At 45.5% G+C, this 14,159-nt stretch overlaps 1 protein-coding gene across 1 annotated transcript in view; it reads right to left on the bottom strand.

Moving 5' to 3' along the window:
• Positions 1-664: 664 nt before the first annotated feature.
• The window catches only part of mmrn2a (multimerin 2a), a 47,725-nt gene continuing 34,230 nt past the window's right edge, over positions 665-14,159 (bottom strand). The window contains exons 6-11 of the mRNA XM_037783119.1: positions 12,937-13,373; positions 12,592-12,807; positions 10,454-10,918; positions 6,016-6,379; positions 3,905-4,414; positions 665-1,305 (exon numbers count right to left, since the gene is read on the bottom strand). Of these exons, the coding sequence (XP_037639047.1) occupies positions 902-1,305; positions 3,905-4,414; positions 6,016-6,379; positions 10,454-10,918; positions 12,592-12,807; positions 12,937-13,373 (2,396 nt within the window). The 3' untranslated portion in view covers positions 665-901. The remainder of the gene's footprint in view (positions 1,306-3,904; positions 4,415-6,015; positions 6,380-10,453; positions 10,919-12,591; positions 12,808-12,936; positions 13,374-14,159) is intronic.

A 14,159-nucleotide genomic window follows, 5' to 3' on the forward strand; every position in this document is an offset into this window, starting at 1 on the left:
TTCAGTTTGAGGCTTCACCTGAAGTTAGTGGCAGTTGGAGCAAGTTGGAAGAGATTTATCAGAACTGACTGGTGGTTTAAAGGGACTATTTGTAACTTTCAGAAATGCTTGTTAACAGCGACACCTGTGGCCGTGAAATCAACGAAAGTCAACGTCGGGCTCGCGCTTGCTTGCTCTAAATATACCTGAACGAGCATCACTCAAAACAGTGAAGCGACACACGTCAGCTAAAACCACAATATCACTCTATATTTCACCTGCTTGGCAGTAATGTTAGCTGACCAGACCAAGGTCTCTCCATGAACATGATTTAGATCTGATTCTAGTGTTGGCTTTTCTGCCTCAGCGCAGGCTTCAGCAGCGGGGCTCTGCAGCGTGTCTCCCTACTCTCTCCGCCCACAGCCGGAGAGAGCAGGGCAGAGACACCGGCACCCGGTCGGTAACGAGATGACAACGTATAACTCTGCAGAGCTCCGTCACTTCACAAGACACGGGAAACCTCTGTTGGTCTGGAGGAGCTGCAGCAGTTATTTCTGCACAAACGTCCACTCCCTCAACGTTCACTAGATATTCTCAGAGCTAAACTAACTCTCCTGCAGTGTGGAGTGAGCGCGCGTTCACGTCTAGAGGTGGAGCGGGCTGAGCGAGAACGCGCGCTCTGTCTGAGTGAAGGCAAGCAGGCAGAGGAGGAGAGGCAGCGGCTACACGCAAACGCGCATATGCGAGCGCGCATGTGTCCTGACCCGGTACATTTATACGCTTAAAAAGTTACAAACAGTCCCTTTAAGGGTTGAGGGTACTTTGGAACAAGCTTCCACCAACTGGAATATTTTCAAATATGTTTTAACTCCCAGAGGCTCTGATCGGTTTCTTTCCTTCAGCTGATTTGTCCACAGCACCCTCAGATGGTCCGGTGGAGCAGCAGTACAGTGAGCACATTGTCCTCTGACTCCGTCCATGCTCCTCCCTTCAGTTCCAGGCTTACCTCCTCCCCCTCCCTCAGCGGGAGGAGGCCCACGCCCGTGACCGGCCCCGCCTCTGTCACCTCCCGTCGGTGTAGAGACACCGAAGTTCCCCCCGACCCTCTCCTCAGGACCACGTGGGTGGAGCCCGGCCTCAGGTCCAAGGTGAGGACGAACAGATAGATCCCGTTCAGCGGAGCCGTGAAGATGCCGTTGTCGGAGTAAAACTGACCCCGGTTCAGTGATGCTGAAAACACGATGACGCTGTTCGAGACGCTAAGAGGAGATCCAGCCACCAGCAGCGGGGAGTCTCCTGATAGGCTGGATGGGACAGGAGCAACACCTGGAGAGGAAAGGGGGGATCTGGTTGATGAACCACAAACAAAAAACACACGGAACTAATGCAAGAACTAGCCAGATAGTCTACTATTGACAAATTTGATCCTAATGGAAAGTTTAACTTTGCGGTTGTTTTGAGTCTCTTTTTAGTTTTATATGATTGTTTGTATCACACTTTTTTAATGGCATGTTTATGACATAGCCTACTATACTAACACTTTTTTAATGACTTTTTTGATATATTATACGATGACTTTTTAGACATATTTATGGCATACTATACTATTTTTTTTCTTTGACATTTTTATGACATAATATATTATGACTTTTTTATGGAATACTATACCATGACGTTTATGACATTTTTTTTTAAAACTATACTAGGACTTTTTTATTACATACTATACTACGACTTCTGATGGTATACGATAATATGACTTTTTGTGACTATTTATGACATACTATACAGGGACTTTTATGTTTTTTTTTTATTTATTTACTTTTTACTTATTCATGCTTATTTGATAGGTACAGACACAGTGTACATAGACAACTTAAAAACAGCTATCTGATGCAAGTATCATAGTGCTTATAGCGGATGCTAATTTGCAACACTTATTAGTAATATACGATACTGTGACTTTTTATGACTTTTTATGACTATTTATGACATACCATACTATGACTTTTTTATTTTTTTTAAATACTATACTATGACGTTTTTACAGCATACTATACTATGACTTTTTAAAAAGAATATCGAAATACTATACTATGACGTTTTTTCAACATACTACACTGACTTTTTTATTCTTTTCGACATAGTATTCTATGACTTTTTTTTCTTTTTTTCGTCATACTTTACTATGACTATTTTATTTTTTACTTTTTATAACTTATTTTCAACGTATTATACTTGACTTTTTTTCGAAATACTGTATAATGACTTTTTTTATTCTTTTCGACATACTATTCTATGATTTTTTAATTTTTCCGACATACTATACAATGACTTTTTTTTTACATACTATACTATGTTTTTTTTTATTTTTTCGACATATTTCACTATACCATGACTGTTTTGATATACTATACTATGACTTTTTTTTTTTAATTTTGATATACTATACTATGACTTTTTTTATTTTTGCAACGTACTATACCATGACATACTATACTATGTTCGACATACTGTACTTTGACTTTTTAATTTGTTCGACTTATTATACTATGACTTTTTTATTTTTTCAAAATACTATGACTTTTTTTCGACATACTATAATTTGACTTTTTTAATTTTTTCGACTTATTATACTACGACTTTTTATTATTTCGAAATACTATACTATGACTTTTTTAGTTTTTTCGAAACAATATACTTTGACTTTTAGTCGACATACTATACTATGACCTTTTTTAATTTTTTGACATCACATAATATGACTTTTTTTTAGACACACTACTATGCTTTTTTCATTTTTTCGACATATTGTACTATACGATGAGTTTTTTTCAACATACTATACTATGACTTTTATTTTTGCAACATACTATACTATCATTTTTTTTATTTTTTAGACATACTTTACTACCACTTTTTTCTCGACATAGTACACTATGACTTTTTTTCGACATACTATCATGGATGTATAAAGGGAACAGGATACAGCGTCGGAGGCGGGTCCTATTAAAGTTGCTCATTGGCGCATGATGCCAAGATGGCTCGACTTCCATCTGGAAAAGTACCCGGATCTTCCAACGATCTTCCCATTTGGCCATCGGACATGCGCAGTAGCGTCACATGACTCGGTCACGGGGTCCCAACATCATGCCGTCATCACGGCTTGGGCAGTCGTCACGGTCTGGGTCTCATTCACATGAACGGAAGAAGGGAAATAACTCTGGATTGAGCTATTAGTGCGTTTTACAACTTTTAGGACCTCATGGTTTAAATAAGGACTATTAGAGTGTTCATACTGGGGAGTTGGTTCACCTTAAAAAATATCCTCTGAGTTACAGACTTCTCTTTCCATACACAATTGTAGTACCGCCGTTTGGCCACTACGGAAGCTGGGATCAACGACCGGTGCTCTTCCTGGGAGCTTGCATACTATGGATTTTTTTTACATACTATACAATGACTTTTTAAAAACAAATTTGACATACTATACGATGACTTTCTATGACTTTTTTATTGTACAATATACTATGACTTTTTTATGGCATACTACACATTAAATGGATAGTAAATGTAGGTTATAGTGTGTTGCTAGTAACCAGTTAGAACTCAAAGTGGCGGTGAGGTCCTAAAATGTATGGAAAGGGTCTTAGAGAAGGTCTTAAAAGGTATTGAATTTATCTTCAGGATTCCTGCAGATATCCTGCTTTGTGATTGCTGTAAGTATTTTTGGGTCGTTTTGCGTCCCTTTGTGGTCTCTTTATTAGATGATGGAAGATGAAACTAATGATTCATGAAAAGTTTGCGCAGTTAAGAGAGTTTGGTAAATTCAACTTGAAGCACTCGTGTAGTCAAACCTCACAGAAAAGTAGGAGCGGTTTAGGAGAAGAACATGAAAAGGTTCTTGTATCAGGTGTCCACTCACCTGATGACTCCCTCCTGCTCCGATGGTTTCCTCCCCTTCCTGATCCCCCTCCTCTCTTCTTCTCTTTCTTCCCATCATTGTTCTTCATCAGCTGCCATAGTTTATCGAGCTCCAGTGTCGCGTCAGTTCCCACCAGCACGTCGGCGTTACTGAAGACATTCTTGAACACCCTCAGATGTTCTTCCAGCCCTCTCTTCAGCCACGTCACCTCCGCCTGCAGTTTGGCATCCACACCACCGGGCTGCGACTCCCTTTCAGTGGAAGTGTTACAGGGTTTCTCCTCCAGCCGGAGCACCTTCAGCCCCAGCTCCTCCACTGTTTTCTCCAGGTTCCATAGATCACTGCCGTCTCCTCCGTGCTCCGGACGCCTCTGCTCCGGGTGGAGGAGGAGCTGGCGCTCCCGGGCTGGAACTCCACCGCTGCTCTTCCTCATGCTGCCAGGGTGCCAGTCATCAGGGGGGAGGTGGGAGGAGGAGGGCTGGTCAGCAGACGGTAGCTCCTCTCGGCCACCTGGGAGTAGAAAGAGAGTGAGAAATGAGTCCTTACACTACAGGAAAAAACTGGAGCTGGTGATCGCAAGGTTTAAGATGCTGACAGTGTATTCACAACATCCCTCGTTGACTGTCTCTTCTCTGCTGTTTCATATCTAGTAAAGGAAACACATTCCCTAAATACTGTCAGGTTGCAGTACAAATTTGAGGTATTTGTACTTTATAGTACGTCAGTATTTCCATTTTATGTAACTTTATATTCCCGGTCTCCTATATTCCCACGGTCCTATATCCTGGCTTGTTGCCCAGGCTTGTTACCTGGCTTGTTACCCTGGCTTGTTACCCAGGCGTGTTACCTGGCTTGTTACCTGGCTTGTAGCCCTGGCTTGCAGCCCTGGCTTGTTACCTGGCTTGTTACCTGACTTGTTACCCAGGCTTGTTACCTGGCTTGTAGCCCTGGCTTGCAGCCCTGGCTTGTTACCTGGCTTGTTACCTGGCTTGCTACCCAGGCTTGTTACCTGGCTTGTTACCTGGCTTGTTACCTGGCTTGTTACCTGGCTTGTTGCCCAGGATTGTTACCTGGTTTGTTACCTGGCTTGTTACCTGGCTTGTTGCCCAGGCTTGTTACCTGGCTTGTTGCCCAGGATTGTTACCTGGTTTGTTACCTGGCTTGTTACCTGGCTTGTTACCCGGCTTGTAGCCCTGGCTTGTTGCCCTGGCTTGTTACCTGGCTTGTTACCTGGCTTGTTGCCCAGGCTTGTTACCTGGCTTGTAGCCCTGGCTTGTTGCCCTGGCTTGTTGCCCTGGCTTGTTGCCCTGGCTTGTTACCTGGCTTGTTACCTGGCTTGTTGCACAGGTTTGTTACCTGGCTTGTTGCCCAGGCTTGTTACCTGGCTTGTAGCCCTGGCTTGTTGCCCTGGCTTGTTACCTGGCTTGTTACCTGGCTTGTTGCCCAGGTTTGTTACCTGGCTTGTTACCTGGCTTGTTGCCCGGCTCGTTGCCCTGGCTCGTTACCTGGCTCATTACCTGGCTCGTTGCCTGACTTGTTGCCCTGGCTTGTTACCTGGCTCGTTACCTGGCTTGTTACCTGGCTTGTTGCCCTGGCTTGTTGCCTGGCTCGTTGCCCTGGCTTGTTACCTGGCTTGTTACCTGTCTTCTTGCCTGGCTCGTTGCCCTGGCTTGTTACCTGGCTCGTTACCTGGCTTGTTGCTGGCTTGTTGCCAAGGCTTGTTACCTGGCCCGGTGCCGTGGCTTGTTACCTGGCTTGTTACCTGGCTTGTTGCCCAGGCTTGTTACCTGGCTTGTAGCCCTGGCTTGTTGCCCTGGCTTGTTGCCCAGGCTTGTTACCTGGCTTGTTGCCCAGGTTTGTTACCTGGCTTGTAGCCCTGGCTTGTCGCCCTGGCTTATTGCCTGGCTTGTTGCCCTGGCTTGTTACCTGGCTTGTTGCCCGGCTTGTTGCCCTGGCTCGTTACCTGGCTCGTTGCCTGGCTCGTTGCCCTGGCTTGTTACCTGGCTCGTTACCTGGCTTGTTGCTGGCTTGTTGCCCTGACTTGTTGCCCTGGCTTGTTGCCTGGCTTGCTGCCCTGGCTTGTTACCTGGCTTGTTGCCCTGGCTTGTTACCTGGCTTGTTGCCCAGCAGGGACGTGATGCTCAGGTCGTGTCCTCTCAGTTGCTCCTGCAGGAGCCTCAGCTGTTCTTTCAGGGTCGGGATGGAGTGGGCCTCCTGGTCCTGGACGGGCCACTCCAGGAACTCCAGCACCTCCTCCCCAAGGAGCATCTCCAGCACGTCGCTGTGTCGGATGGCGTCTGTCAGCAGAGACTTGAAAGAGCCGGACAGGCGTTGCATGTCCTCCACCAGCTTCCTGTCCGCCTCCTTCAGGCCGGAGACCTCGGCCAGAGCGACCCTCACTGAGCTGCTCAGCTGGGTCAGGCTGTGCTCCAGAGTATTGGTCCTGCTCTGTTCTAAGGCCAGAGACTCCTTCACCTGCAGGACGAGGGAGGGAAAAGAAGGCATAATGTTTCATTTCAAAATAAAATAAGTATTATTCTATACTTTTTCTATGCAAAGTGCAAACCTAAACCAACAATGTGCATCTCTAAATGTTGTCTGACTTCCTGTCTGTGGCTTTCAGCTCCAAGCCAAGAGTGTGGATACCTGATCCAAGCCCAGGTTCCGACAAATACTTACAAATGATGTTCGGGTTTGGCCTAAATGACATGGTGCGCCAATTCTTTTTAGTAACTCAGCCTATATTAAAGGGACTGTTTGTAACTTCTTCCACGTATAAACCAATCCTGGTTGGTGTCCCATGCGCGCTCGCATGTGGCTACGCTGTTCAGACTCAGACTCCAACACAAACTACAGCGAAGCACCAAAACCTCTTGGTTGTATCTAGTGAAGCCCGTCTGTTAAACAGTGTTGGCCGCGGCCGGAGGACGCGGGGGAGACCGTAGCTTTGGTCTTCAGGACCGGAGTCTCTGCTGTACTGTCAGTCTGCCTGCCTTCACTCACACACCGTGCTTGTTCTCGCTCTTTCGCTCCACCTCTCACGTGCATGCGCGCACACTCCACACTGCAGAAGAGTTAGTTTAGCTCTGAGAATATCTAGTGAATGTACAGTGGACGTTTGTGCAGAAATAACTGCTGCAGCTCCTCCAGACCAACAGAGGTTTCCCGTGTCTTGTGAAGTGACGGGGCTCCGCAGAGAGAAACGTTATCGTCTCCGACCAAAACTCCGGTGTCTCCCCTGTTCCCTCCGGCCGCGGTCGGGAAGCTGAGGCAGGAAAAACCAACACTAGGATCAGCATTGATTCATGGAGAGACCTTCGTCTGGTCAGCTAACATTACTGCCAAGCAGCTGAAATATATAGTGATATTGTGGTTTTAGCTGACGTGTGTCTCCTCACTGTTTTGAGCGATGCTCGCTCACATTCAGGTAGCGCGTGCACACGGGCGAGGGCAAGCAACAGGATGCTGACTTTTGTTGACTTAACAGCCACAGGTGTCGCTGTTACAAGACATTTCTGATTCTTACAAACAGTCCCTTTAACTGCTTTGGGCTTGGGTCAGTTCGGATATAAAAAACAGAATACCTTTTGGGTCGGGCTCAGTTACTACTCTCTCGGACTTAGGTCGGGTTTCGGACAGAAACTCTGGTTCCTACTGAAGATGTAAATCTTTAAAAACACAAATATATAGTTTCATTTTTATAAAAGGTTACAAGCAATAATTTCCTAAAACAGCAAAAGGAGGAAATAGTGCATTTGCCGAGGACTACTTTCACCAGCCACGTTTGGTGCTGCAGGATGGTGTATGTGGAATTGTGTATTAAATATCTAAAATATAATTTGACTTTTTTGTTTTTTCTCTGAACTTTCAGCCCTTAGTGAGTGCAGTTTGCTCAGTTTGGGCATTTCTTTTGTCAAACTACTGTTTTAAAGAGCAGCTAAAGAGCAGATGTAGCTGAGTGATTCCAGCACATGTCCTGGGTTCGTTTCTAGCCTTGGTAAATGGACTTGCATTTATATAGAGCCTTTCTAGTCTTTGACAATTCAAAGCACTTTACACTAAATGGTAAATGGTAAATAGACTTGCATTTATATAGTGCTTTTCTAGTCTTCAGACCACTCAAAGCACTCTACACTACATGTCTGTATTCAACCATTCACACACACATTCATACACTGATGGCAGAGGCTGCTAAGGTGCCAACCTGCCCATCAGGATCTAATCTAAATACTCATTCACACACCGATGGCTATGCCTTTGGGAGTAAATTTGGTTTCAGTATCTTACTCAAGGACACTTCTACATGTGACCGAAGGAGCCGGGGATCAAACAGTAAGCCTTCTGATTGGTGGACGACCTGCTCTACCCTCTGAGCCACAGCCTCCCCCAGGCCCAGGCCTTGGGACCTTTGTTGAACTCTGATCAAACGGTCAAACTACGCAGCGCAGATCAAATAGGAATTAATATACTGTTGCTGTAATGCGTATTTCTCTCTTGTTTTTTTTGAAAAGTTTTCAGAAACATCTTGTAGTGTACTGTTTAGCTGTAAAATGAGAAAGTTTGTGACCCAGTAGCCATGTTGAGATCAGATGTTCTAAAGCCTAAAAACAGAGCCATGAGGAGGAGCAGAAGTCTAGTTTTCTCTCAGAACACTTGAATTACAATATGCTGAAAGGTTATTATGGAATTTTTGCCCAATGATGCCAAAAACATTCTGCCCACCCTGCTTTAATGCACTGGAATCAGGTCTTTGAAGGCCATTTAAATGGGTAATTGTAACTTTTCGTTAACTTTAATTTAATGAAAGATCTTCAGGGTGAAGCTTCCCTGCTCCACATATTTCTTATTTGGTCACAAATAATGTGGTGTCTCTTAAACCTCAGTTGTCAAATTCAACAATACTGACATATCATCACCTTTTGACTTGATATGATGAACTGAAACAGGTGTTTATTTCAATCTCCAGCAGTTGCTTTGCTGGAGGTTCGCAGGTGGACACAAAGTCCAAAGTTGTGTCTGTGTCTGTGTAGTTGAGATCAAAATGAAGGTTGTGTTTGAAGATGGGCGTGGTCTGATCAAGTGAAGGCCATACTGCAGCCTCCCGACCGCGGCCGGAGGGAACAGGGGAGACACCGGAGTTTTGGTCGGAGACGATAACGTTTCTCTTTGCGGAGCCCCGTCACTTCACAAGACACGGGAAACTTCTGTTGGTCTGGAGGAGCTGCAGCAGTTATTTCTGCACAAACGTCCACTGTACATTCACTAGATATTCTCAAGCTAGCTAAACTAACTCTTCTGCAGTGTGGAGTGTGCGCGCATGGACCTGAAGTGGAGCGAGCTAAGTGAAGGCAAGCAGGCAGAGGAGCAGAGGAGCAGATACTCCGGCCCTGGAGACCAAAGCTACGGTCTCCCCTGCGTCCTCCGGCCGCGGCCAACACTGTTTAACAGACGGGCTTCACTAGATACAACCAAGAGGTTTTGGTGCTTCGCTGTAGTTTGTGTTGGAGTCTGAGTCAGAACAGCGTAGCCACACTAGCGTGCTTACGCGAGCGCGCATGGGACACCGACCTGGGTGATTTATACGTGTAAGAAGTTACAAACAGTCCCTTTAAATTCATGATTTTTTTAACAGTGGTTTAACCTGCTGCTTCTGTTCTCATTTTCAATATAAACTGTAGAGCAATAATACAGAGATCAAACAGCTGATAGTGATCAAACAGCTGATAGTGATCAAACAGCGGATAGTGATCAAACAGCTGATAGTGATCAAACAGCTGATAGCAATCAAACAGCTTGGGACAGAATCATTCCTACAAACGCTGTTTAAATAACCTGCTGATAGTAATCCAGTAGTCCACCTACAGGGTTCATTTGGGCTCTTTTCCTACATGAAAACATACGGAAAAACATCTTAAAACTACGTTAGACTAACGTTTTTCTTCTTTACTCTCGTGATAATTTGCCTCGCGGACCGTCTGCTCTCCAGCAGGATACGTGAGACTAATGCTGCGTTCACGTAGATATGACGGGGAAAGGAAAGTCATTTTCTCTGAATGAAAAAACGACAGTGCACGGGGAAAGCTCCTGTGGGGAAACTCTCCTCTACACCGCCGCGCCGGCAGCTCATGCAGCTCATGCAGACCGGTGTCCGTCTCCCTCCACGCCGTTACCGGGTGAGAGAGCGAGGAGTCCTCCGTTCGTCTGCATGCACGCCATGGATGAGTGCTCGCGCTGTAGAGGGCAGAGCTGGCAAGCTGGCGCATGTCTGGAGAGTGAACCGGAGTAACGTTTAACATTTCTTTACAAATAAAAGTGCTAAAAAACACTTTCATATAACGTTTGTCGTCCTTAAATACAAGGTGCAAATCCTTAGTTTCCATACAATTGATATTTGCGTTTCAAATCGATTTTATATCGATATACGTCTCCCGTGAAGGAAAAACTTGCCGACCACCTATCGATGTAGTTGGATCATAAGAATATGAATCGATACATCGATGTAGTAGATGACTCGTTACACCCCTAATAGAAGGATTTTATTTTTCATACCTGCTGGAGGCCATGTTGGAGCGCCTCCACCGCCGGCTCCCAGTCGCCGGCCCCACCCCACTGCCCAGCTCCACCCTCGCTGTCCTCGTCCAGGGCTAATTTGTTCTCATTGGCCAGCTCCGTCACATTGGCCACTCCCCTCTCCAGTCGAGCCAGGGCAGCCCTCAGCCCCTTGCAGTCGCAGTCTCCGGACGAGTTGTGCTTGTAGAAGACTTCGTACAAATAGTCCACGTCCACGTCCATCTCATGCAGCCGCTCGCCCTGCTGACTGAGGTTCCCCGCCAGCTCGCCCACCCGCCTCAACACCACCTCCCTCGCCGCCTCCACCTCCAGCCCCGTCTCCATGAACTGGATCTGACTGGTCCGGGCTGTCTGGTTGATGTGCTTCTCCAGCTTCTTAAAGTCCCGCCTCAGCTGCTGGACATCCCCTGAAGTCACCTCCACGTCCTCCATCAGGCCTTCCACCTGTGATGAAGCATTTATTTAACTCAGCTTTTAAACCCTTCTTCTCATTTCTTTAGTAGCTTTTTATCTGTCTCGCTGATATTTACTGTTATTTAAGTATATATAACCGTTTGTATTATGAGTTCAGCTTGGGTCGGTAACATTGGAGAAACCAGCAAGATAGATAGACAGAGTAAGCAAGATTTGAAAAATGATCCAACGAAAAAAAAAAAAACGAGCCCAACTTTTTTCCAATTAAAGTAGCTAACAGCACTAGCTCCAATAGTCCCTAAATTTAGAGAGAGTGTTGCCAAGTCGGCAACACTAACAGCCCGTCCCTTCAGGCCTCCAAAGCCAATAACTCAGCCTCCAGTATGCCCTCACCTCTGATGAAGGATTGTGAAAAATTATCATCTTTTTGTTGACAAAAACAGAATAAAAGCATCTATATCTACACAAATCAGGGGAAATACCGGAAGTAAACAAGTTGCCCTTACTGCGGTGGCATTCCCCTACAATATGCACACGTTTGAATGCAAGCTGTCCTAAGAAGAGTACCATTTTTTACTTTCTCTACCTTTACCTTCTATGTAACGATAATTTTGACAATGATACCTAGGAGTTTGGGGAGAACCTGAGTACTTCTCAGCAGCCTAACTTTAACCTGAAACAAGTAACGTCAGCTAAGTTAACACTGCTTAACTAACAACGTTAGTGGGCTGAGGCACTGTGGTGGTCCCCCAGAATAAATTAACTCAACTAACTGTGGTGTTATTGTGTAATCTAACTTTAGTTGCTTATATAAGTGACATTTAACATTAGTGAGGGCAACATAATGACCATATAGTAAAAAAATAATCGGTTGGCATCAAAAACTGAACACGTACAAAGTGTCTGCTAACCATGTTAACTGCCTCTAAGCCGAATGCGTCATGTTTGTTAGTAGTGACTGTATTTGATTGATACTGTCCCCACATTTGCTCTTCCATGTGTCCCCTTGACACTGTCCATTCTCCAAGATTATTTTAAGAGGCCATTAATGTTACTGAGCCATCTCTGCTTGCTATTATGAACCACTCCCTGTCGTCAGGCCATGTTCCTGAATCCTTTAACTTGTGGTGTAGTGCCTCAGGGGCCAAATCTATGCCGGGGCGGCTGTGGCTCAGAGGGTAGAGCAGGTCGTCCACCAATCGGAAGGTCGGTGGTTCAATCCTAGGCTGCTCTGGGTCACATGTTGATGTGCTATATAAAGTCCTTTTACCATTTATGACCCATTTTATTTGTTTTATCATTGCTACGCTGATGATACACAACTCTACTTATCTGTTAGGCCCGGTGACCTTTCAAATTTAACTATTGCTACAAACAACAACTGTGTGGGATCACACTATATATGTTTCTATATATATATATATATATATATCATACTGCTTACTGAGGATATCTATCCAAACAAATGTACAAATGTTTTCTCTGGTGACACCCTCAGGACAAACTTTACATTTTTAGATCTAGTACTGATAAGTCTAAATCATCAGGATGTTACTTTTTTGTGAAACACTTTATAATTGTGACCGTAATGAACACTGCGGCCTGCAGGAGGGCGCTATTTAACTGGACTCTGCAGTAATTGATCATGGCTGACAGTGACAGTGAACGGGGTTATGGGTAACATAGATCCAGAGATCACCCACCTTCACTGTGTTGTTGACCACCATGTTGTCCAGCCGCTCGACGGCCTCCCAGAGTGCCGAGGTGTCTGAGGGCTGCAGTGGCAGGCGAGGGGGAGTTAGAGAGGGAGGAGTGGGGTGCACCTCCGGCTGAACCTCAGTGGTTTGATCCTGACCCTGATCTTGATCCTGGTCCAGCTTCAGTTCAGTTAGTGTAGCATTCATAGCCTGCAGGCTGATCTGGGATCAGAAACAGGGGTTAAATGGCTGTGATGCTGATTAATCATCATTATTAGGTAAAACAAAAAAAAACATCACTATATGTAGCCTTAATCCTTATTAAGAGAGCTGTCCCTGTTGTCCACTGACCTGCAGCATCTTCTGGTGGCGTTTCAGTTTCATGTCGATGTCCGTCTTGAAGCTAGTGAGGTTGTAGTGCAGCATTGCATGCTGGGAGTGCAGCCTGTTCTCCATGGCTGTCCGCTGGATCTCCAGCTGCCTCTGGACCTCCCTGATGTGTTGAAACGCCTCGTCCAGTTTGGCATCCAGGCGCTCCTCTGCTGCCTCGTCAAGCACGTAGCCAGCCGGGGGCTCAGCCTGCAGATCCGCCCCCATCTGGCTGCTCTTCAGCTGGGCCACATCATGGGCCAGGTCCCCTACTTGCCGGCTCAGGTGCTCCAGTGAGCGGTTGAAGCCCTCCAGGACTGGCTGCAGCTGGGACATGACCAGGGCCATCATGTGGGGAACAGGGAGGGCGGCAGGGGCCACTGGGTATGGGAGGGCGGCAGCACCCACCTCATCTACAACTGAAAAAAATAACTAATTCAATTACAGATCAAATGTTTTTTCATTTGAGCCTGCTCACCAAAAGATATCCACTACTCACCAAAAGCTATCCGCTGCTCACCAAAAGCTATCCGCTGCTCACCAAAAACTATCCGCTGCTCACCAAAAACGTTCCACTGCTCACCAAAAGCTATCCGCTGCTCACCAAAAACGTTCCACTGCTCACCAAAAACTATCCGCTGCTCACCAAAAACGTTCCACTGCTCACCAAAAGCTATCCGCTGCTCACCAAAAGCTATCCACTACTCACCAAAAGCTATCCACTGCTCACCAAAAACTATCCACTACTCACCAAAAACTATCCGCTAATCACCAAAAACTTTCCGCTGCTCATCAAAAACATTCCACTGCTCACCAAAAGCTATCCACTGCTCACCAAAAGCTATCCGCTGCTCACCAAAAGCTATCCACTGCTCACCAAAAACTATCCGCTGCTCACCAAAAACTATCCGCTGCTCAGCAAAAACGCTCCACTGCTCACCAAAAACTATCCGCTGCTCACCAAAAACTATCCGCTGCTCACCAAAAGCTATCCGCTGCTCACCAAAAACTATCCACTGCTCACCAAAAACTATCAGCTGCTCATCAAAAACTATCCGCTGCTCAAATACTATCCATTTCTCATATCCATACTGACTCTAAAACCAATTTTTTTAGTTACCATATTACATATTTACAAAGAAATATATTTGTTGTTTTGACTTTGATCAAAGCTGATAACTAAAATACTGAATCACAACAATACA

This window comes from Sebastes umbrosus, chromosome 10, assembly GCF_015220745.1.
Source record: "Sebastes umbrosus isolate fSebUmb1 chromosome 10, fSebUmb1.pri, whole genome shotgun sequence".
In the NCBI taxonomy this organism is placed as follows: Eukaryota; Metazoa; Chordata; class Actinopteri; order Perciformes; family Sebastidae; genus Sebastes; species Sebastes umbrosus.